This window comes from Anolis carolinensis, chromosome 2 (genome assembly GCF_035594765.1).
Source record: "Anolis carolinensis isolate JA03-04 chromosome 2, rAnoCar3.1.pri, whole genome shotgun sequence".
NCBI classification, from domain to species: Eukaryota; Metazoa; Chordata; class Lepidosauria; order Squamata; family Dactyloidae; genus Anolis; species Anolis carolinensis.
The window spans coordinates 242484557-242502577 of record NC_085842.1 but is presented as its reverse complement, the minus strand read 5'-3'; the positions used below and the strand labels follow the sequence as shown (position 1 = coordinate 242502577).

The 18021-nt window shown below is 40.3% G+C and overlaps 1 protein-coding gene across 3 annotated transcripts in view; it reads left to right on the top strand.

Annotated features, from left to right (window-relative positions):
• The window catches only part of smarca2 (SWI/SNF related, matrix associated, actin dependent regulator of chromatin, subfamily a, member 2), a 154079-nt gene that overhangs the window by 18781 nt on the left and 117277 nt on the right, over positions 1-18021 (top strand). For all 3 annotated transcript variants that reach the window (XM_062971959.1, XM_008103323.3, XM_008103324.3), the window contains exons 2-3: positions 5298-5556; positions 16633-16762. In XM_062971959.1, coding sequence (XP_062828029.1) covers positions 5332-5556; positions 16633-16762 — 355 coding nt within the window. In that variant the 5' untranslated portion in view covers positions 5298-5331. The remainder of the gene's footprint in view (positions 1-5297; positions 5557-16632; positions 16763-18021) is intronic.

Below are 18021 nucleotides of genomic sequence, written 5' to 3'. Positions count from 1 at the left end.
TTTTCTTCTTAGGATGGGAGAGTATGAGGATTACATAGTAGATTTCTATGGTTCAATAGAAATCTGAAGCAAGGTTTTCTGGAGTCAGTACAACACCCAAACTGCTGAACCACAGTGGCTCTTTGATTGTGATGCTTGTATGATGGATTTGGAATGAAATAAATCAATATTAGGAAATGACTCTGAGATAGTATGGGCAATATTCCATGAGAAGGGGCTATATTGGATCCTACACTCCCCAGTGTGTGTGTGTGTGTGTGTGGGGGGGGGGGGGGTTACATCCTACTGCTGTGCTGATGAAATTGCTGTTAAACAGTGCACTTCCCCCCTCCCAATTCTTTGTAAACAAGGTTTACAGGGAGCACATTTGATGTTGTTAACCACTGTTAAGTTGACTTTGACTTGTGGTGATCTTATGAAAAAAAGATCTCCATATCACCCTATTTTCAACACTTCAGCTCAGCTCTTGTAACCTCTGTGCCATGATTTTCTTCATTAGGTTTATCCACCTGGAATGGCGTCTTCTTTTTCTACTGCTTTCTTTTTTGTTAAGCATTATTGTATTTTCTGATGAGTTACGTCTTCTCATGATATGGCCAAAGCATAGCACTCTCTATTAAGTTATCTTGATTTTTATTTAGTGTTCAGATTTGTTCTATGAGCTATTTATTTATCTTTCTTAGAGTACATGCCTTATTCTAAAGCAGATATGTGCTTCCATTTTACTTTAAAATAAGATATATGGTCTTCATAGGCTTTGTTGTCAAAGACATTTTTCCTTCCTTTGTGTGTTGCCATCACAATGCTGTCATGGAGCTATGTATTGGTCACCGCTGCTCTAAAAGATCTGAATGGCTTGTTTTCTGTAGGAGAAAATTCGGTATATATTGGCATTCTACACCAGTGCAGTGAAAGCCAAGGTCATACATCAACAGCACGGTCTATTCACATGTCTGTATAGTATGATTCTGAGTACTCCAAAATGGAAAAAAGACATGTGATTTTAATCCAGAACAAATAGAACAACTTGTGGAATATCATTTTATATGAACCTATAACAGTCAACTCTTCTCCAGTGTGTTTGCCACTGTGTTGGCTAGCTGATTCATGAACAGTACAGCCCAACATTCAAACTTGGATAGGAAGCATACCCTCAGTGTTGCAGAGCTAAAGTTTCAGAGAGAGAGAGCATGCGAAGAAAATCCAAGAATTGGAAGAAGCTGTCCTCCTCCCTGCACTTGTGTTGTTGTGTGTCTTCAAGTAATTTCTGACTTATGTCGACCCTAAGATTTTCTTGGCAATATTTTTTCATAGGAAATGTACCATTGCCGTCCTTTGAAAGGATACATAGGACTTGCCCAAGATGGGTTTCCATTACTCAGCAGGGATTTGAACCCTATTTTCCACTACAACACATTGGCTGTTCCCTGTTCTTGATACCCTTTAATTCAAAGGGGGAGGAATAATTTGGCCTGAGGATTGCATGTGTTCGTAGCCATTTTTGCAGGCGCATGATACTTCCAAGTCTCCAATTGTCCTTTGCTCACCCATGTTGGAAGTCTCCAAGATTATGAAACACTCCTTAAAAGTTCCCCAAAAGTCCCCCCCCCTCTAAAAATCTGAAAGTGGTGTGGTTTTGTTTTGTATATTTGGTGAAATTGTGTGACTCCTAGCAGGTCTTGGAGGATATATAGTTGGTCTTTGGATATTTTTCTCCCTTCCAGTCCTACTCTGCTTGTCTTAAGTCATCAGACAACTCCATTCCCTTCTTATATGAAAATCGTTTGAATAGGACTTACCTCTTAGTTTAAGTTTATAAATACTTAATGTTGCTGGAGTGAAAATGGGAGGGGATTCTGATACCTTTAACTAGATCTGGTCAACAGTCTCACTGCAGCATATTGGACCAACGCAAGTTTCTGAACAATTTCCAAAAGCAGGCCCATGTAGGGTGTTTTACAGTAGTCCAGACAGGATGTAATAACCATCCCTTCAGGAGAAGGTTAAATTGCCTCTGCGTCTGTCTCTGTGTATATGGGCATTGAATTTGTATATAATGTGATCCGCCCTGAGTCCCCTTAGGGGTGAGAAGGGTGGAATATAAACACTGTAAATAAATAAATAAATAAGTCACAGTAGTCAGAGCTGACTTCTCAAGGAATTGATGCACTAGTTTTAACTGTTCAAATCTAGTCCATGCCACAACTGAAATCTGGGAATCCAGACTTAGACATCTACTCAAATTGGGATACTAAGATTTCAGGGAAAGTGCAACCATACCCAATATAAGCTGAGCCCCTATTTGTTGATCTACCTTCCAAGTGACCAGGAGCAGCTCCATCTCATCTTCCTTAAGTTTCAATTTGTTTATCCTCATTGGGTTCATTACTTACAGCAGACACTGGTTTAGTACAAAAATATCTTACTTGGCATTGGATTGGGGGGGCTTTGAATGCGATTTCCTGCTCCTTGGCAGGGGGTTGGACTGGATGGCCCATGAGGTCTCTTCCAACTCTACTATTCTATGATTCTATGTTTTGTCAGGGTACTGATAATGCTGAACTCTGGGTGACCTCTTCTAATGATTTCATATAAATATTAAATACAATTAGGGACATAACCAAGCCCTGATAGACACCACAAAGTTGTGGCCAGGGTGTTGAACATGCATCCCTCAGCACTACCTTTTTGGTCTGATCCATCAAGAGATCTGAGCCACTCTAAAACAGTGCTCCTAAGCCCCATCCCAGAGAGTTAATCTAGAAAAATAATGAGATGAATGGTACCCAAAATCCAAGACGTACAGCAGAACCAACTGGGATACAGTTCTCTGTCTAGTTCTCTACATAAGCCATCTACCAAGGCAATCAAAATTGTCTCTGTCCCATAGCTAGGTTTGAAACCAGACTGAAATGTATTTAGATAATCTATTTCATTCAGGAACCCAAGAGCTAGGAAGCTACCACATGCTCCAATACCATGCCCAACTATTGGACTGGCTAGTAGTTTTCCAGTATTGTGGAGCCCTATGAGAATGTTCACAATAATGTCCTCACAACCACACTTAGACAAGATGGAGCCCTGCCTTGCTGTAGTGAGGCATTTCACTACCCACTTTACCCAATTCACCAGTCTCTTCAGGTTGTTTTCAATAGCCAGGGAGGGCTTAGGTATGTGATGTCTCCCAATTCTCTAAGGAGCCTATGTAAATGCTTGGTTTGCTCAAACTGAAATATTTCCAGTCCCTTAGGACCCCCCCCCCCCCCACACACACACACACACACATCTCTCGGGCCAAGGTTAAATTTTGAGCTGTTTCAAATGCAAATGCTATGCAGACTCTTTACAGTGGGCTGTTGAGTGGTTTATATACTTTTCTTGAGGGAAAGAATGTAAAAGGCCATTGACCATTCAAGATAGCTCCCCTTGATGCCACTATGGATACAGTGGTGGCAGTACAATTTCTTCACTACCACTACTGCCATAATATAATTTCCTAACGGGTTCTAGCTTGTGTTTGGCTGGACTTGTGAGTCTTCTGCAGTCATCGTTCCAGTCCCACTCTCTTTATTACCATCAGCTCATTAGTGAGCTGGAGTGTTCACTTGGCTCCACTTTGTGGGGCCGGGGGATGGGAAACTTCGTGTGCGCCACCCTGGACATTTCTCTCTTCCAGAGATCAGCTGAGGAATCAACAGGATTTATTGACAAGGTAACAGGAAATGCCACAAGAACCATTAGGAAACCATCAAGATCCATAGACTTACTATGGTAGATCATCTTAACCCCAGCGAGGTTCTGAGTTCTGGAGAGAGTAACCCTTAACAGGTAGTGATGTGTTCATGACAATGGAATTGTAGAAAGTTTGTCCACACTGAGATAACCACCATCTAGCCCCATACAGAAAATTTGGTCAAGAGTTTGTCTTGTAGCATGGAATGGGGTTGGAGGTGGCGGTTCCAGATATTACTTAGCCCATGATGGACATGTAGTCTAGAGCACTCCTGACAGATTGGTCTTCATGTGGATGTTAAAACACAGATCCATTTTAGCTGTTTTCCTTTGGCTTGTTCAGCTTCTTTGGACAGCTGTAATGGCAAGGGCTTAGCCATCATGTTTTTTTGCCCGAAATGGCCCACATGGCTGCTGAGCACGGCTTCTTCTCTTCTATTCAGGAATATGCGGCACATGCTTCCTTAACCCTTTCCTCAAACCCAGACTCCCTTGAAATGAAGAAAGGAAAGGATCCCAGGAACAGAAAGGGGAGCTTTCTAAGTTCCCCATTGCCGCCAATTGGCCGGATCTTCCCAGATCTTTCGGCTGCCTAGCCGAAAGCAGATTTTTCTATTAACTGATTTTTGGGAAGCTCCCAAAAATGGATCTGGGGACCCAATGAAATTTGGATACCAAAAATGGATAACCCTCCAACCGAATTGCACAAGCCTAATCCACACTATATGAGGTGGAAGACAGTTTGGAAGTAACCAATGCGCTGTGGCTCTCCCCTCTGTCTGCCCATCCCATAACCTCATATCTTTAGATTGTCTGATATCAGAGAATCAACAGTAGATTTGTGCCTCGCTTGGTCATTTTTATTTGTACAGGTATACTCTCACTTAACATCTGGGTGTCTTCACCCATCTGTGCATTATTATACATACAGGAATGTTCACAGATTACTAGATTCTATAGCTTTGTGGCTTGGTCATGGCCATTTACAGATTCTTTCATTGTTGCCACTGAGTTGGTTTAAAAAAAATTAATAGCAATTTAGGTTTATCTTGATAGGTGAGATCTAATTCTTCATCGTGTATATAAAGTGCAGCAGTTCTGGGTGGGATCAGAGAATTATCATTAATGGGTTTCTTAAATAACAAGAAGGAATCTGGTGGGTTTCTTCAGATGGTCTCTTATTTATTTATATGTATATCTGATTATACCGTTATTTATAGATTTCCCTTTACCAAAAGACTCCCAGGGTGGTATTCAATTTAAATCAGAACCAGACCACGGAAAGCACATTATAGGTTTGCTTTAAAAACTTCAATTTCTTTTAAAGGTTTTTCTTTCATATTGGATTTCTTTGATAAATGAAAACTTCATTTAACAACTAGTTTGTTTTGATGTAGAACCACTTGAAGATTTTTTATTCTGGTGACTTATTTGTATCTTGGGTAAATAATTGACGTTAGTTTCACAGTATCAGCAAAAGAGATGTCATGTATCTTTCTTTATTGACTCTGAACAGATAGCTTTAATATTGCAGAAATAATATGCCTTTCTGCCTTTCCCTACAGCTCTACCACTGATTGATACAGAGACGGAGAATAGATGTCTACGCCAACAGATCCTGGTACAATGCCTCATCCTGGCCCCTCTCCAGGACCAGGGCCGTCTCCAGGCCCAATACTGGGTCCCAGTCCTGGACCAGGTCCTTCACCAAGTTCAGTGCATAGCATGATGGGACCAAGTCCTGGACCTCCAAGTGTTCCACATCCCATGCCAACTATGGGACCAAATGATTATTCACAGGAAGGGATGCACCAAATGCACAAAGTATGTATTTTTCACATATTTTTGTAATTTAGGTCTGAAGTTCACATCTAATAAGACTGTTCCCTTTATTTTTTTCTAAGTAATTGGGTATAATCTGACTTGTATTCAGAACAGCCTTTTATAGGCTAGATTTGATGTTCCTTACTTCATTTTTGGCAGATTGTAAGAAAGCTTTCATATGGGAATTTATTTTTTTGTCCTTTCTGCTGCACCATAGGTGATTGGCATATTTATGTGCAGTCAGGTGGGATGTAATAAAATTGGCAGCTTTCAGTTATCATGGAACTGACAAGCAAAACTGGTCTAGTACACCTCATGCATCAGTTGTACATGAATGAAATAGTCTTAACTGAAATAACTCAGACTGTGTGTATGTGTGTCTGTATGTATGCAAGGCATACAGAGATTTTTCCCACACTAGTTTGAGTTTGATATGTGATGGAGTATTGGTGGGATTTTGTTGCTTTGTTCATGTTTGTAATTAGCTCTTTTTGCTTTTTGAGTATTCTTTTGACTTAGTCTGCATAGCTTGTAGTTCATGATGTTATTTGGAACAGTGGTTCCCATGCAGTGGCTAAAGTACCACTGGTGGGAAGCAGAGACTGTCTTTTGATATTGAGGACTTTTCGTAACGACTTTTGAGAATCTGTTCTTACTCAATCGCCTGCATGAAGAGGCAGTCATTAAGGTGCTGCTAAAAATACTCCAAAACCAAAATTCCCTCTATGCCATCCCTCTTCATCCTGTTTAAGTAGCAGTCATTCACCATAGTTTCAACAGCCCTGTTTTGACCAGTAGAAACTCCAGTAGCTCCTATCTTGGTAATTCACAAGGACCGAGGAATCAAAGAATTACTCCAGATTTTTCCCTGTGTGCATTGCTTCAGAGAGGGTGCCAGGACCAAATTCCACACCATTTTCAGTGTTATTTTCAAAAATATTGTCCATTGCAAACACAGCATTTGTTCTTCTTTGAATCATCATCTGGTGATGCATTTAACTACTCATTTATACACAACTGTCTAAATTTAGCAGATTAGCATGTGCTGGGTGAGCATGACTGTCCTGTACTGGTGTATCAAGGCACTTTGAAAAATCACATCATTTAATCAGAATGGCAGGGGGCAGTACCACTGCTGGGAAAATTCAGAGCCAGCCTTTTTATTTCTCATCTTGAGAGCTGAATGTGTGGTTGGAAAGAAAAGTGTTGCCCATAGCATCAGAGAAAAAGCTGTCTGAAGAAGGCAAGGAGTTGAGGGAAAGTCCTAGAATCTCACATCCATTTATATTTACTGTTCTTAAAGGACTGCCTAACTTGGACTCCCTGCCCTTTCTCATAATGCAGGAGAAATCCAGCATATCTATTTCTCCCATCTCCAATGGTTGATAACCTTTTTTCTATTTTTATTAAATCTAGTTTTCTGCAAGTGAAAAGTATTGGTGAGTGTGCGGAGAGGAATCCCAGAAGCTGTTGATCAGCTTTCTTTCCTTTCTAAATTTCATAGAAATTTAAAATAAACATTTAAAAACATTCACATTTTTCTTCTTTCATCCCACTTTCTCTTCACTTTTTTTTTGGAAATGATGCTCTGGAGAATTCAGAGTCATTATGGATTTGTGGAGAGCTCCCAAATCACTTTTTTATTTTTTCCCTTTTTCTTTTTTCTACTTTTTATTTTCTAGAAAACTGATGAACTGGGAATAAATGTATTTGCATGAAGCGTCTTTTCTCCCTTTTATACAGTATTTTTAAAATTAATTTCCTCCCTTCCCCTCAATATACTATATTTTCCTCCACTTTTTAGGTTTGCATAATCTGGTATCTTGCAGTCTTGAAAGTGGTTTTGTGTGTGTGTGCGTGGTTGGTTGGTTGACTGGTTGGTTGGGAGACAATTTCAAAAGTTTCAAAACCTCTATCTTCCCCCTCGCACATTCTTTCCTCCTTTCTTTTCTTCTTAAAACATTTTCAACTTGAAGCAGCTCTTCAAGTCATTGTTCGAAACATTATTCCAAGAATTTTAATAAGTAAAATGTAACCACAGGCTTCTTACTAATAAGGCTGGATTATTATCATATTTTTCCTAGTGGTGACATTATTTCTTATCTTCATATTTTTACAGTTTTAGCCATAAAACATTTTCAACAGTACTTCAGTTTTGGAGTACTAATGGAAATATTATGTTGGTTTGTTAGTGTTTACTTTCAACACTGCTACTGCAGTTTTATGTCCTTAAACTGACTGTAAATAATAATTAGAATGTCTGCAATCATCTAAATGTCTTTCTTGGGAAAAGTGGCCTTTTGTTTGTATCATGCTGGGACCCATGTTTTTTGATAGTATGATTGCCGAGATATAAAATAAGAAGTTGAGGACCAGTGATAACGGAGTAGCAGAGAAATGTGTAGTGTTTAATGGCACATATTTTGAAGTTACTCATGTGATGTGCTTACCTCTGGTTCTTTAGAAAGTTGCTAACTGGTAACTGGGTATGTTCCAGTAATAACTGGGCTACAATGTAACATCTTAAAAAGCAAAATCAGGGTTTGATTAAAGAGAACCATTAATTTCCTGTCTTACATTCTAAATGCTAAAGTCAAATATGAAGGTAAATCTTATTGATTTCAGCTGTAATCCTAAAAGCATTCACTAGGAAGTAGGTCCCACTTAATTGAGTGGCAGGTGCCAATTTTTTTTCTATGCTGCTATAGTACACTTGATTAACAATTCTTAAATTGAAAATTGACTCTCTCAGCAGTTACCTGAAATCTTCACCCATTTTTGGTGTCCGGTGAAGAGTGATGTAGTTTTTTTCCCTCTTTGGGCTGTTTCAAAGCAAAGTGTACTAGCAACAAATTGCCATGCACCTCCTTAGAGAACTTTTTTGCTCATTTGGGGAGAAGGTGACCACTGTGCTTCATCTATGAGTGATCAAATTGCTAATAATAATAATAATAATAATAATAATAATAATAATAATAATCCGAAAATACATCACACAGTCCTAGACACTTGGGAAGTGTTTGACTTGTGATTTTGTGAAACGAAATCCAGCATGTCTATCTTGTTTGCTGTGTCATACAATAAAATAATAATAATAATAAATCTTTATTTATATCCCACTTTTCTCCTTCATGGGATCCAATTTCAGTTCTCAGTACTTTCCTTCCTTACAGGGAAAACCTATGGGACATAATCTTGTCAAAAGACCCGGGGGGGGGGGGGGGGGGGTAGAACAAATCTTATCACAGTGGGTTTTTTTTCTTTGCAAGGATGCCAAAATCAGCAGAAGAGTGCTCACCTTTTGAACTTCTTTGAGATGTAAACATTCTGGAATTTGATTATAGAAGAAGGTGAAATGTCTGTAGAAGAGAGAAAGGGGCATTTTATTTGCTGCTGAAGCCAGTTTAGAATCTGGCCATTTTGGTCTTCATATTTGAAACTTTGAAGCGCCATGTGATCATATTCTGTGAAAGAGGAACATAATGTCATAGTGTTTGAGGGAGTAATTTCCATGTTCCTGGAGACCATAGTAGCAGTGTGTTCTCTCCCATGCAATTAAAAGCTTGTCTCCAGCTAGATACTTAACTGATTTATTTAATTATTTTAGGTACTTCTCTGGCCTCCCTCTGTCTTATCTTCTAAAGCATTAAAAGCAGCATTTAAAATCCCTTTAAATGACTTAATGCTAGATAATCTATTGGGACAGAGTCTGAGCCGTATCCAGCATTCTGGCTAGCCAAAAGAGCTGCATGGCCCGTAGTGAGCCCTCCATTATTTCATGATGTTGGAATAATATTCAATGATATTATTCAGTGATACTCTAATATTCAGTTATAGAGTCACGAGTTTGGCCTTTGATGGGACAGTATTCCCTGAGCAGAATTCTGCTCAACAGATGCTCCAGTCACCAGAAGTTGCTGATTTGCTTTTTGTTTATTTTCATTCTTCCTCATCTTTCTTTATGCTCCTCTCACTAAAAACTGGCTCAAGTGACTATGGGGAGACTGTAGATTTAGAGAGTCAACCAGGAAATGGTCTCCACACTTTTTAAATGAAATTATCCATTTGATCTTGGTCCTTTCTATTAACTTCAGATCTTTCTTTCATAGATCCATGTTTTATTTATTTATTTATTTACTGACAACATTTCTACCCCGCCTTTCTCACCCGAGGGGACTCAAGGTGACATGTTGTTTTGATTACATTAGGAAACCCAGTTGTTTCAGGACTTGCTTTTTGCAATTATTTCAAAGGATGTGATTTGCTAACCCCTTGCCACTCCCCTGGTAAAATGGAGAAAATATGTACGTACTTAGGAGCCCTGGTGTTGAAGTGCGTTAAAGCACTGAGCTGGAGACTGAAAGGTCCCAGGTTCAAATCCTGGGAGCGGCGGGAGCGGCCGCTGTTAGCTCCAGTTTCTGCCAACCTAGCAGTTTGAAAACATGCCAATGTGAGTAGATCAATAGGTACCGCTCCGGTGGGAAAGTAAGGGCGCTCCATGCAGTCATGCTGGCCACATGACCTTGGAGGTGTCTACGGACAATGCTGGCTCTTCGGCTTAGAAATGGAGATGAGCACCAACCCCCAGAGTCAGACATGACTGGACTTAACGTCAGGGGAAAACCTTTACCTTACGTACGTACTTAATTGGGAAGTATATTCTCCCTTCTGTTATTGGTATATATCCGTTAATTTGCATTATCCAGGTAATTTGAAATCAGTGTTACTGTAATCAAAGAATCCACACAACACCTTTCTCATGGAAATTTGGAATACTGTGTAGAATTCTGATTAGATTATATACTGTATGTGGTATCCATTAGCCTTTAGACTTGCAAAAATCATATTTCTTTGGATGCCTTATATTAGATTGCCTCAAACTACAGTATGTGCCTTCCAGTTGTTAGTCTACAACTCCCACCATCCCCTAGCCAATGACAAGCTGATAAATATAAAGGGAGTGATTGTACAGCACATCGGAAAACCCAGCAGGTTAAGGAAGGCTGATTTATGTTAGGTACTTTCTAAGAACAGATTTTGAACTAGATAAGGATTAGGAATTTTGTCGCCTTCGGGGTCTCAGAATTCCTCACAATTGGCTGTGCTTGTTTAAGGTTGCTATGAATTACAGTTGAACTACTTCTGGAGGTCTGCAAAGTTTTCACCTGTAAAATACATGATTTGGAAGAGATTAAGATTAGTCAAATTCATTGTAATTTATAAAGTCACAGAAAATATTTATTGAGGATCACCATAATTATTGAAAACAGCTTCCCTCAGGAAAGGAGGACCTACCATATGGACTATTTCCTGGTGCAGACCCGTCTTTTAAGACTGAAGACGAGAGTTTCTGATAACAGTTAATGAAGATTTGTGAATTAACTGAGATGGACAAATTGATTAGGCTGATAAAGAAGGAATATTTGTCTCTTTAAGACAGATTTCGAATTTACTGAATAATACGTTCAACATTTTGTGTGTGATTTAATTACCTGTGAGATTTATGGGCTTTTAGTATGTGATTAAATATATAAGGGTGGCCTTATCGTATTTCTTAAAGGAAGCAGGTTAGGATTAGAAAATCAGCAGACAGAAAGTGAGACTATTTATGTTAGTCTTGTTTTAGTATCCATGTTAAATATGTATATCTGTGTATTGGTGTATTTTATTGTTTGTGTCTTGTTATGTGTATATTTTTTGTACTTGTTATAAAATAGATACGTTGGGTATTTTTTAATAAGAACAGCAACAACAACAATAATTTTGTTGTCAAAGGCTTTCATGGCCGGAATCACTGGGTTGTTGTGAGTTTTCCAAGCTGTACGGCTATGTTCCAGAAGCATTCCCTCCTGACGTTTTTATGGCAGGCAACCTCAAAGGTTGTGAAGTTTGTTTGAAACTAGGCAAGTGGGGTTTATATATCTGTGGCATACCCAAGGTGGGAAGAAGAACATGTCCAAGGTGGGAGGAAGTCTGTTTGAGGCATAAATGTTGCAGTTGGCCACCTTTTTAAGTATCAAATAGCCTTGGAATGGCTATTGGAATGTTTTTTAATTACATTTTTTATGTCTCTTTTAATTTTAATAATTTTATTAATGTCTGTGTTTTATGCCCAAGGCACTACACAGGTACCGTTTGTAAGCCGCTTTGGGTCCCCCTCGGGATAGAGAAAGGCAGGATATAAATATTGCAAATAAATAAATAAATAAATAAATGCAGCTTCAAAGCCTGGCTGCTTCCTGCCTGTGGGAATTCTTTTATGGGAGGTGTTAACTGGCCCTGATTGTGGGAGACATTCCACAGATATATAAACCCCACTTTCCTTGTTTCCAATAAACCTCGCAACCTCTAAGGATCGTGTGCCATTGACATGGGTGAAATGTCAGGGGAGAATGCTTCTGGAACAACCTATCAATATAAATAAATTTGTAGTACAGTATATATTAAAAGAAAACAACTCCCCTCAAGTTACAGTAGGCCAGACTGAGCCTTGAGACAAGAGCTTTATTTTTGGGAACCAGGGCCTAGCTAAAAGTGTGCTTAAAGATGGAGTGCGTAGCGTGACAGCGTTTTATCTTTCACTTTAATAGCACACTTTACAGCGTTGAAATATTACCCTGCATTAGGGGTTGTCAGAGCGAGAATCAAAATGGCTTCTGTTCCCTTCATGGTGACGAAGGAGGAGGAATTTCAGCAGGTGTTACTTGTCACACAAACCTAGTAACAAGCAACACCTGCTGAAATGCACCCCCCCCCCCCCTTGCTGTCTCCAGTTTTCACACTGCATGGCCTTTTGCCATATTGGATCCCCCCAGTCCTCGCATTGATGCCACATTGTGACTCCCTTTCATCGCCACCCTAATGATGATTGTGCCAGGTTGGTTGAAAAGCCTTAAATAGAGAGTCTCTTTACTGTGTTTAAGCCTAAAGAGCCAAGCTCTCTCTCAGCCTCCGGTTCCTAACGGACCCGCCAACTGCCACGGAACATTCTCAACCTTTCAGTGCCTGAGCGAAGAAGCAGGAGGAGAAAAGGCTTTTCCTTGCTTCAGTTCATATACTAGAAAATGCCCTGCAGATAAGGCCATTTTCTAACAGGCTCGGGTCTCCTCTTCAGGAGCAATTAGAACTTGGGGCCTGCAATTTTCAAAATACCTTGACTTCACCTTTGGTATATCTCTATTGTGACCAACTGAACTGTTGTTTGCCTCAAGGGCTTCCTCCTCGGTTGTTTTCAAAAGCTTCCTCTCTCTGTTTTACAGCAACTTGCTCAGTATTTGTGAATTACCAGATAGCTCTCTCTCAATCTCTTTTTCTGGTTTGAAAACCTTGTAGTCCAAATCAAGAAAGGGATAGGAAAAGGTTTTCCCCTGACATTAAATCTAGTTGTGTCCGACTCTGGGGGGTTGGTGCTCATCTCCATTTCTAAGCTGAAGAGCTGGCGTTGTCCATAGACACCCCCAAGGTCAAGTGGCCGGCATGACTGCATGGAGCGCCGTTACCTTCCCTCAGAAGTGGTACCTATTAATACACTCACATTTACATTTTTTTGAATTGCTAGGTTGGCAGAAGCTGGGGCTATTAGCAGGAGCTCACTCCACTCCCTGGATCCGAACTGCCGACCTTTCGGCTGGCAAGTTCAGCAGCTAAGCGCTTTAACCCGCTGTGCCAGTCATGCCAGCCTTGGAGGCGTCTATGGACAACGCCAGCTCTTCAATTTAGAAATGGAGATGGCCCCAACCCCCAGAGTCGGTCATGACTAGACTTAATGTCAGGGGGGAACCTTTACCTTACCTGTCTAGCTCAGTGGTTCTCAACCTGTGGTTTCCTGGGTGTTTTGGCCTACAACTCCCAGAAATCCCAGCCAGTTTACTAGCTGTTAGGATTTCTGGGAGTTGAAGGCCAAAACATCTGGGAACCCACAGGTTGAGAACCATTGTAGGCAAGCTCAGGCATGGGCAAACTTCGGCCCTCCAGGTGTTTTGGATGTCAGCTCCCACCATTTCTAACAGCCGGTAATTGGCTTAAAAGTATTTTAGGAAGCTAGCATGCCTGTTCTAGCTCTTTTGATTTTGAGAATCTTCCTGTTCCAATAAAAGAAGGAAGGGGGTTTCCCCCTGTTAATAGGACAGGTGCTTTTCAAAATGCAGTTACATACAAAGCGAAACAGAAGTAGTTTGCACTCTTCTTCTATATGCCTTCCGCTCCCTTTGCTTAGGTTTTACAGTGTCTTGCTTGGTATTTGTGAACTAGTAGCTAGCCTTTTCCTATTTTGAGAATTTCATTGACCAAGGAATGGGGTTCCCCCCCTGAACTGGCCTTTTAAAAAATACAGTTATATATAAAGCAAAGCAGAAATGGTTTACAGTAGGCATAGGCAAACTTCAGCTGTCCAAGTATTTTGGACTTCAACTCCCACCATTCCTAACAGCCTCAGGCCCCTTCCTTTTCCCCCTCAGCCACTGCAGCTGAGGGGGAAAAGGAAAGGGCCTGAGGCTGTTAGAAATGATAGGAGTTGAAGTCCAAACATTCAGAAGGCCGAAGTTTGCCCATGCCTGGTTTAAAGTCTTCTGTGTCCCCCCTCCAGTTTCTGTTTTACAGTAAGTTGCTCTGTATTTGTGCAGAGTTGGCTTTTTTTCTATTTTGAAAACGTTCAAATAAAACAGTGGCTCTCAGCCTTCTAATGCCGCAACCCCTTAATACAGTTCCTCATGTTGTGGTGACTCCCCAACCATAACATATGCTAAATCATAACTGTAATTTTGCTACTGTAATAAATCATAATGGAAATAATCTGATATGTAGAATGTATTTTCATTCACTGGACCAAATTTGGCACAAATACCCAATACGACCAAATTTGAATACTAGTTTGGGGGAGGGGGTTGATTTTGAGTTGTAGTTGCTGGGATTTATATTTAAACCTATAATCAAAGAGCATTCTGAACTCCACCAACGATGGAATTGAACCAAACTTGGCACACAGAACTCCCATGACCAACAGAAAATACTGGAAGAGTTTGGTGGGCATTGACCTTGAGTTCTGGAGTTGTAGTTCACCTACATCCAGCTTTCTCTGCCAAAGGGGTTCCTAAGATCATCAGAAATACTGGTATGTGTTTTCTAATGGTCTTTGGCGACCCCTTTGACATCCCCCTCGTGACCCCACCAGAGATCCTGACCCGCAGGTTGAGAAAGGCTGAAATAAAGGAAGGAATGGGGTCTCTCTTGGTTGATAGGAGAGCAGGCTCTTTTCAAAATACAGTCACATATAAAGCAAAGCAAAAAAATGGATTGCATTCTTCTTCGGTGTGCCTTCTCTTCTCCCAGCTACCTAAAATCTGGAATCTTATTTTTCTCTCTGCCCACCCACTCATCACCAGAGACTTCTAATTTTCCTCATAAATTTACTCCCTTGAATCTCTTCCTAGTCCTTTCCCACCTCTTCTCCTCTCCCCCTGCTTAAGCACTTGATAAGTACATGAAGGTTTAGAGTCCGAAGTATTGCTGAGGGTTGAAGTCTGCTCCAGGAATGTTCCTTAGGAGAAATGTGAGCTCTTTCGTTTTGTACTCGAGGAGAAGAGTGTGTACTTGCAGGCCTGTGCTCTTTCTGTCTCCTTGAAACAATTCCAAATGTTCCTTTTCCTAAATAGCAGTCCCCTAGTGCTCTGTGCTCACAGCTGGCAAGGGAAGTAAATCTTTTATTTCAGCCAGTGTGGATTTTTTTTTTTGGTGGAGGTTTGTAATGAGAAGATTTCCTTTCCATGGGCTTGCCCTCCCCTCCTGTTGCTTGTTACTCTCTGCAAGCAGTGTGGATTTCATCTTGTCCCCATATGGCCATCTTTCCCAGTATCCTGTTGCCTGCTTCTTGTTTTATTTTCATTGCACAAATACCACCTCCTCTCTCCCTCGGCTGTAGTGTGCTGAGCCAAGCACAGGCCTTTCTTCCCTATCCAATAGTGTTTCTGCAGGCTCTGATAATGGTCCTGATAAAAGCAAGTGCTCTCTGGGATTTATTTACTTGTACACCCTCTCCTCCCCATGGAAAGGTTTTATTCCTGCAATATACTCTTCATGTCAACGAGAAATTTGTATTTGGTACATTCCCATGCAATGGTTGCTGCTTATAGGTAGAGGTTGGTCTTGGTGTAGTAAATCTCTCTTTATTCTGAGCCACAAATGCCTGCTTCCAAGTTATGTAAGTGGTCTTTGTGGTTGCTTCCTTCTGCTTGGTTGCTGCCAAAATGTAGGAGATTATTGTTGGCAGCACTCTTGTCCAAACACATCACGAGAGTGCTGTAAAGAAGGAACAAGAGTGTTAGGGAATGGTTTTTTAAATAACTTAAGTTATGTTAAAAAGGGTTACAGTTTAACATGTTTGGCTCTGTGTTGAACTGACATCATTTCAGAAAAGATTGGTGCTATGTCACGTAACAAGGCACAGTGCCTGTTGTTCCCTTGTTGATTTCATGCTATTAGTGCAGTGGGTTAAAGCCTTGTGCCAGCAGGACTGCTGACTGACAGGTTGGCAATTCAAATCTGGGGAGATCAGGTGAGCTCTCTCTGTCAGCTCCAGCTCCCCATGCGGGGACATGAGAGAAGGCTCCCACAGGATGGCAAAACATCAAACATACCGGTGTCCCCTGGGCAATGTCCTTGCAGATGCCAATTCTCTCATACCAGAAGCAACTTGCAGTTTTTCAAGTCGCTCCTGATACAAAAAAAATAGTGCAACTTGCAAATTGTTGTTTTTGGGATTTGAAAGGTGTGTTTTAGACTTTGGATTGATTTTAATATTTGCACTGTTTTGACATACATTCTCTATATGTGTTTTAGGTGTTGTGATTTTGACCTCAAGTCCCTGATTGCAGTTTGACACCACTTTAATGTTCAATGTTTTGGGATCATGGGAGTTATAATTTTACAGTCTTTAGCCTTCTCTGCCAAAGAATGCTGGTGCCTCACCAAACTGCAAATCCCAGGATTTCATAGCATTGAGCAAGTGGTATCAAGCTGCATCCATTCTCCAGTGTAGATGCACCCAAAGAAGTAAGCTAAAAAACTGTTTCTCTTTTTCAGCCCATTGACGGTTTGCATGAAAAAGGAATGGTTGAAGACCTGCACAACAGTTCTATGAAGAGTGCAAGTATGCGGCCTCCGCATCCTGGCATGGGACCACCTCAGAGTCCAATGGATCAACACAGCCAAGGTTCATATCTAATGTACTTTTTATATATTTAAAATTGCTCTTAATAATAATAATAATAATAATAATAATAATAATAATAATAATAATAATAATAAAAAATCTTTATTTATAACCCACTTTTCTCCCAAAAAGGTGGACCCGAAGTGGCTTCCAACATATTAAACATCATACAAAGTTGCAGCAATCAAACACATATAAAACACATAGAACAGCCAATAAACATAAATAAGCATTAAAAAACATTACCTAAGATGTACAAAACTACGAGCCTGTTTGCCTAGGTGTGACAGGGGAAGTTTATTTTTGTTTTGCCTTTTTTCAAGTTTTTAAGGATGCACTGAAGATATGACAAACTCATCTCTAGATCCTTGGTAGAAATTTGGGTTTAAAAGCAGATTCTTCAGATGGAAGGTTTAAGGGTTTATTCCTAGTGACTTTTGGAAAAACATTCCTTTCTTTTTTGTTGTCATTTCGTTTTGCAAGGATCCATTGTCTTGTGTCTTTATGAGCTGGTTTTTGTGATAAAGTGTGTGTTTTGCATTCAGAAGATCACAAGGTTTAAAGTACCTCCAGCAGGTACTTGGAAAGATTACTTTGTGAAGTCTTGAAGAGCTGCTTATATAATTCATGTGCTGGATATCTTGTCACTCTGTAGATGTTGCTGGATTTCAGTTCCTATCAGCCCTAGGTAGCCTGACCAATAGTGAAGGATGGAAGAAGAGGCGATTCATAACATCTGGTGTGGCACAAGTTCCCCCTCTTAATATAGGCAGCACTGAGCTAAATGAATAATTGTTCTAGATGGTAATAAAGCAGTTTTTTATGTTTCTTTGGTCTATCAGACCATTAGTCTGTGCAGCTCAGTATTGTCTGTCTGGTAATAGCTGTTCTCACCCACAGGCAGAGACCTTTTTCCATTCTTTGGCTTCTTTTAAATTGGAAGTGACAGAGATTGAGCCAGGGTCTGAGCTATATCTCCTCGTAGTCAGCTTCTCAATCTGCCAAGTGTGACTTCATATACAGTGCCCTTTTTATTTTATAGCCACTTTTATATCTAGTGATCTGATCTCTAGCTTTGATGGGCAGAACGTTAGTGATGGCAAAGCAACTACTTTCAGAATAGTTTGACCAAATTTATCATACCGACTACTGTAAGCTCAAAACAGTTCTGATTCCTTATGACAATATATCACAGAGTCAGGGTGATTCAATGTTCAGAATTTATGGAGACTTCCCATATAGTCTTACTTAGCCAAGGA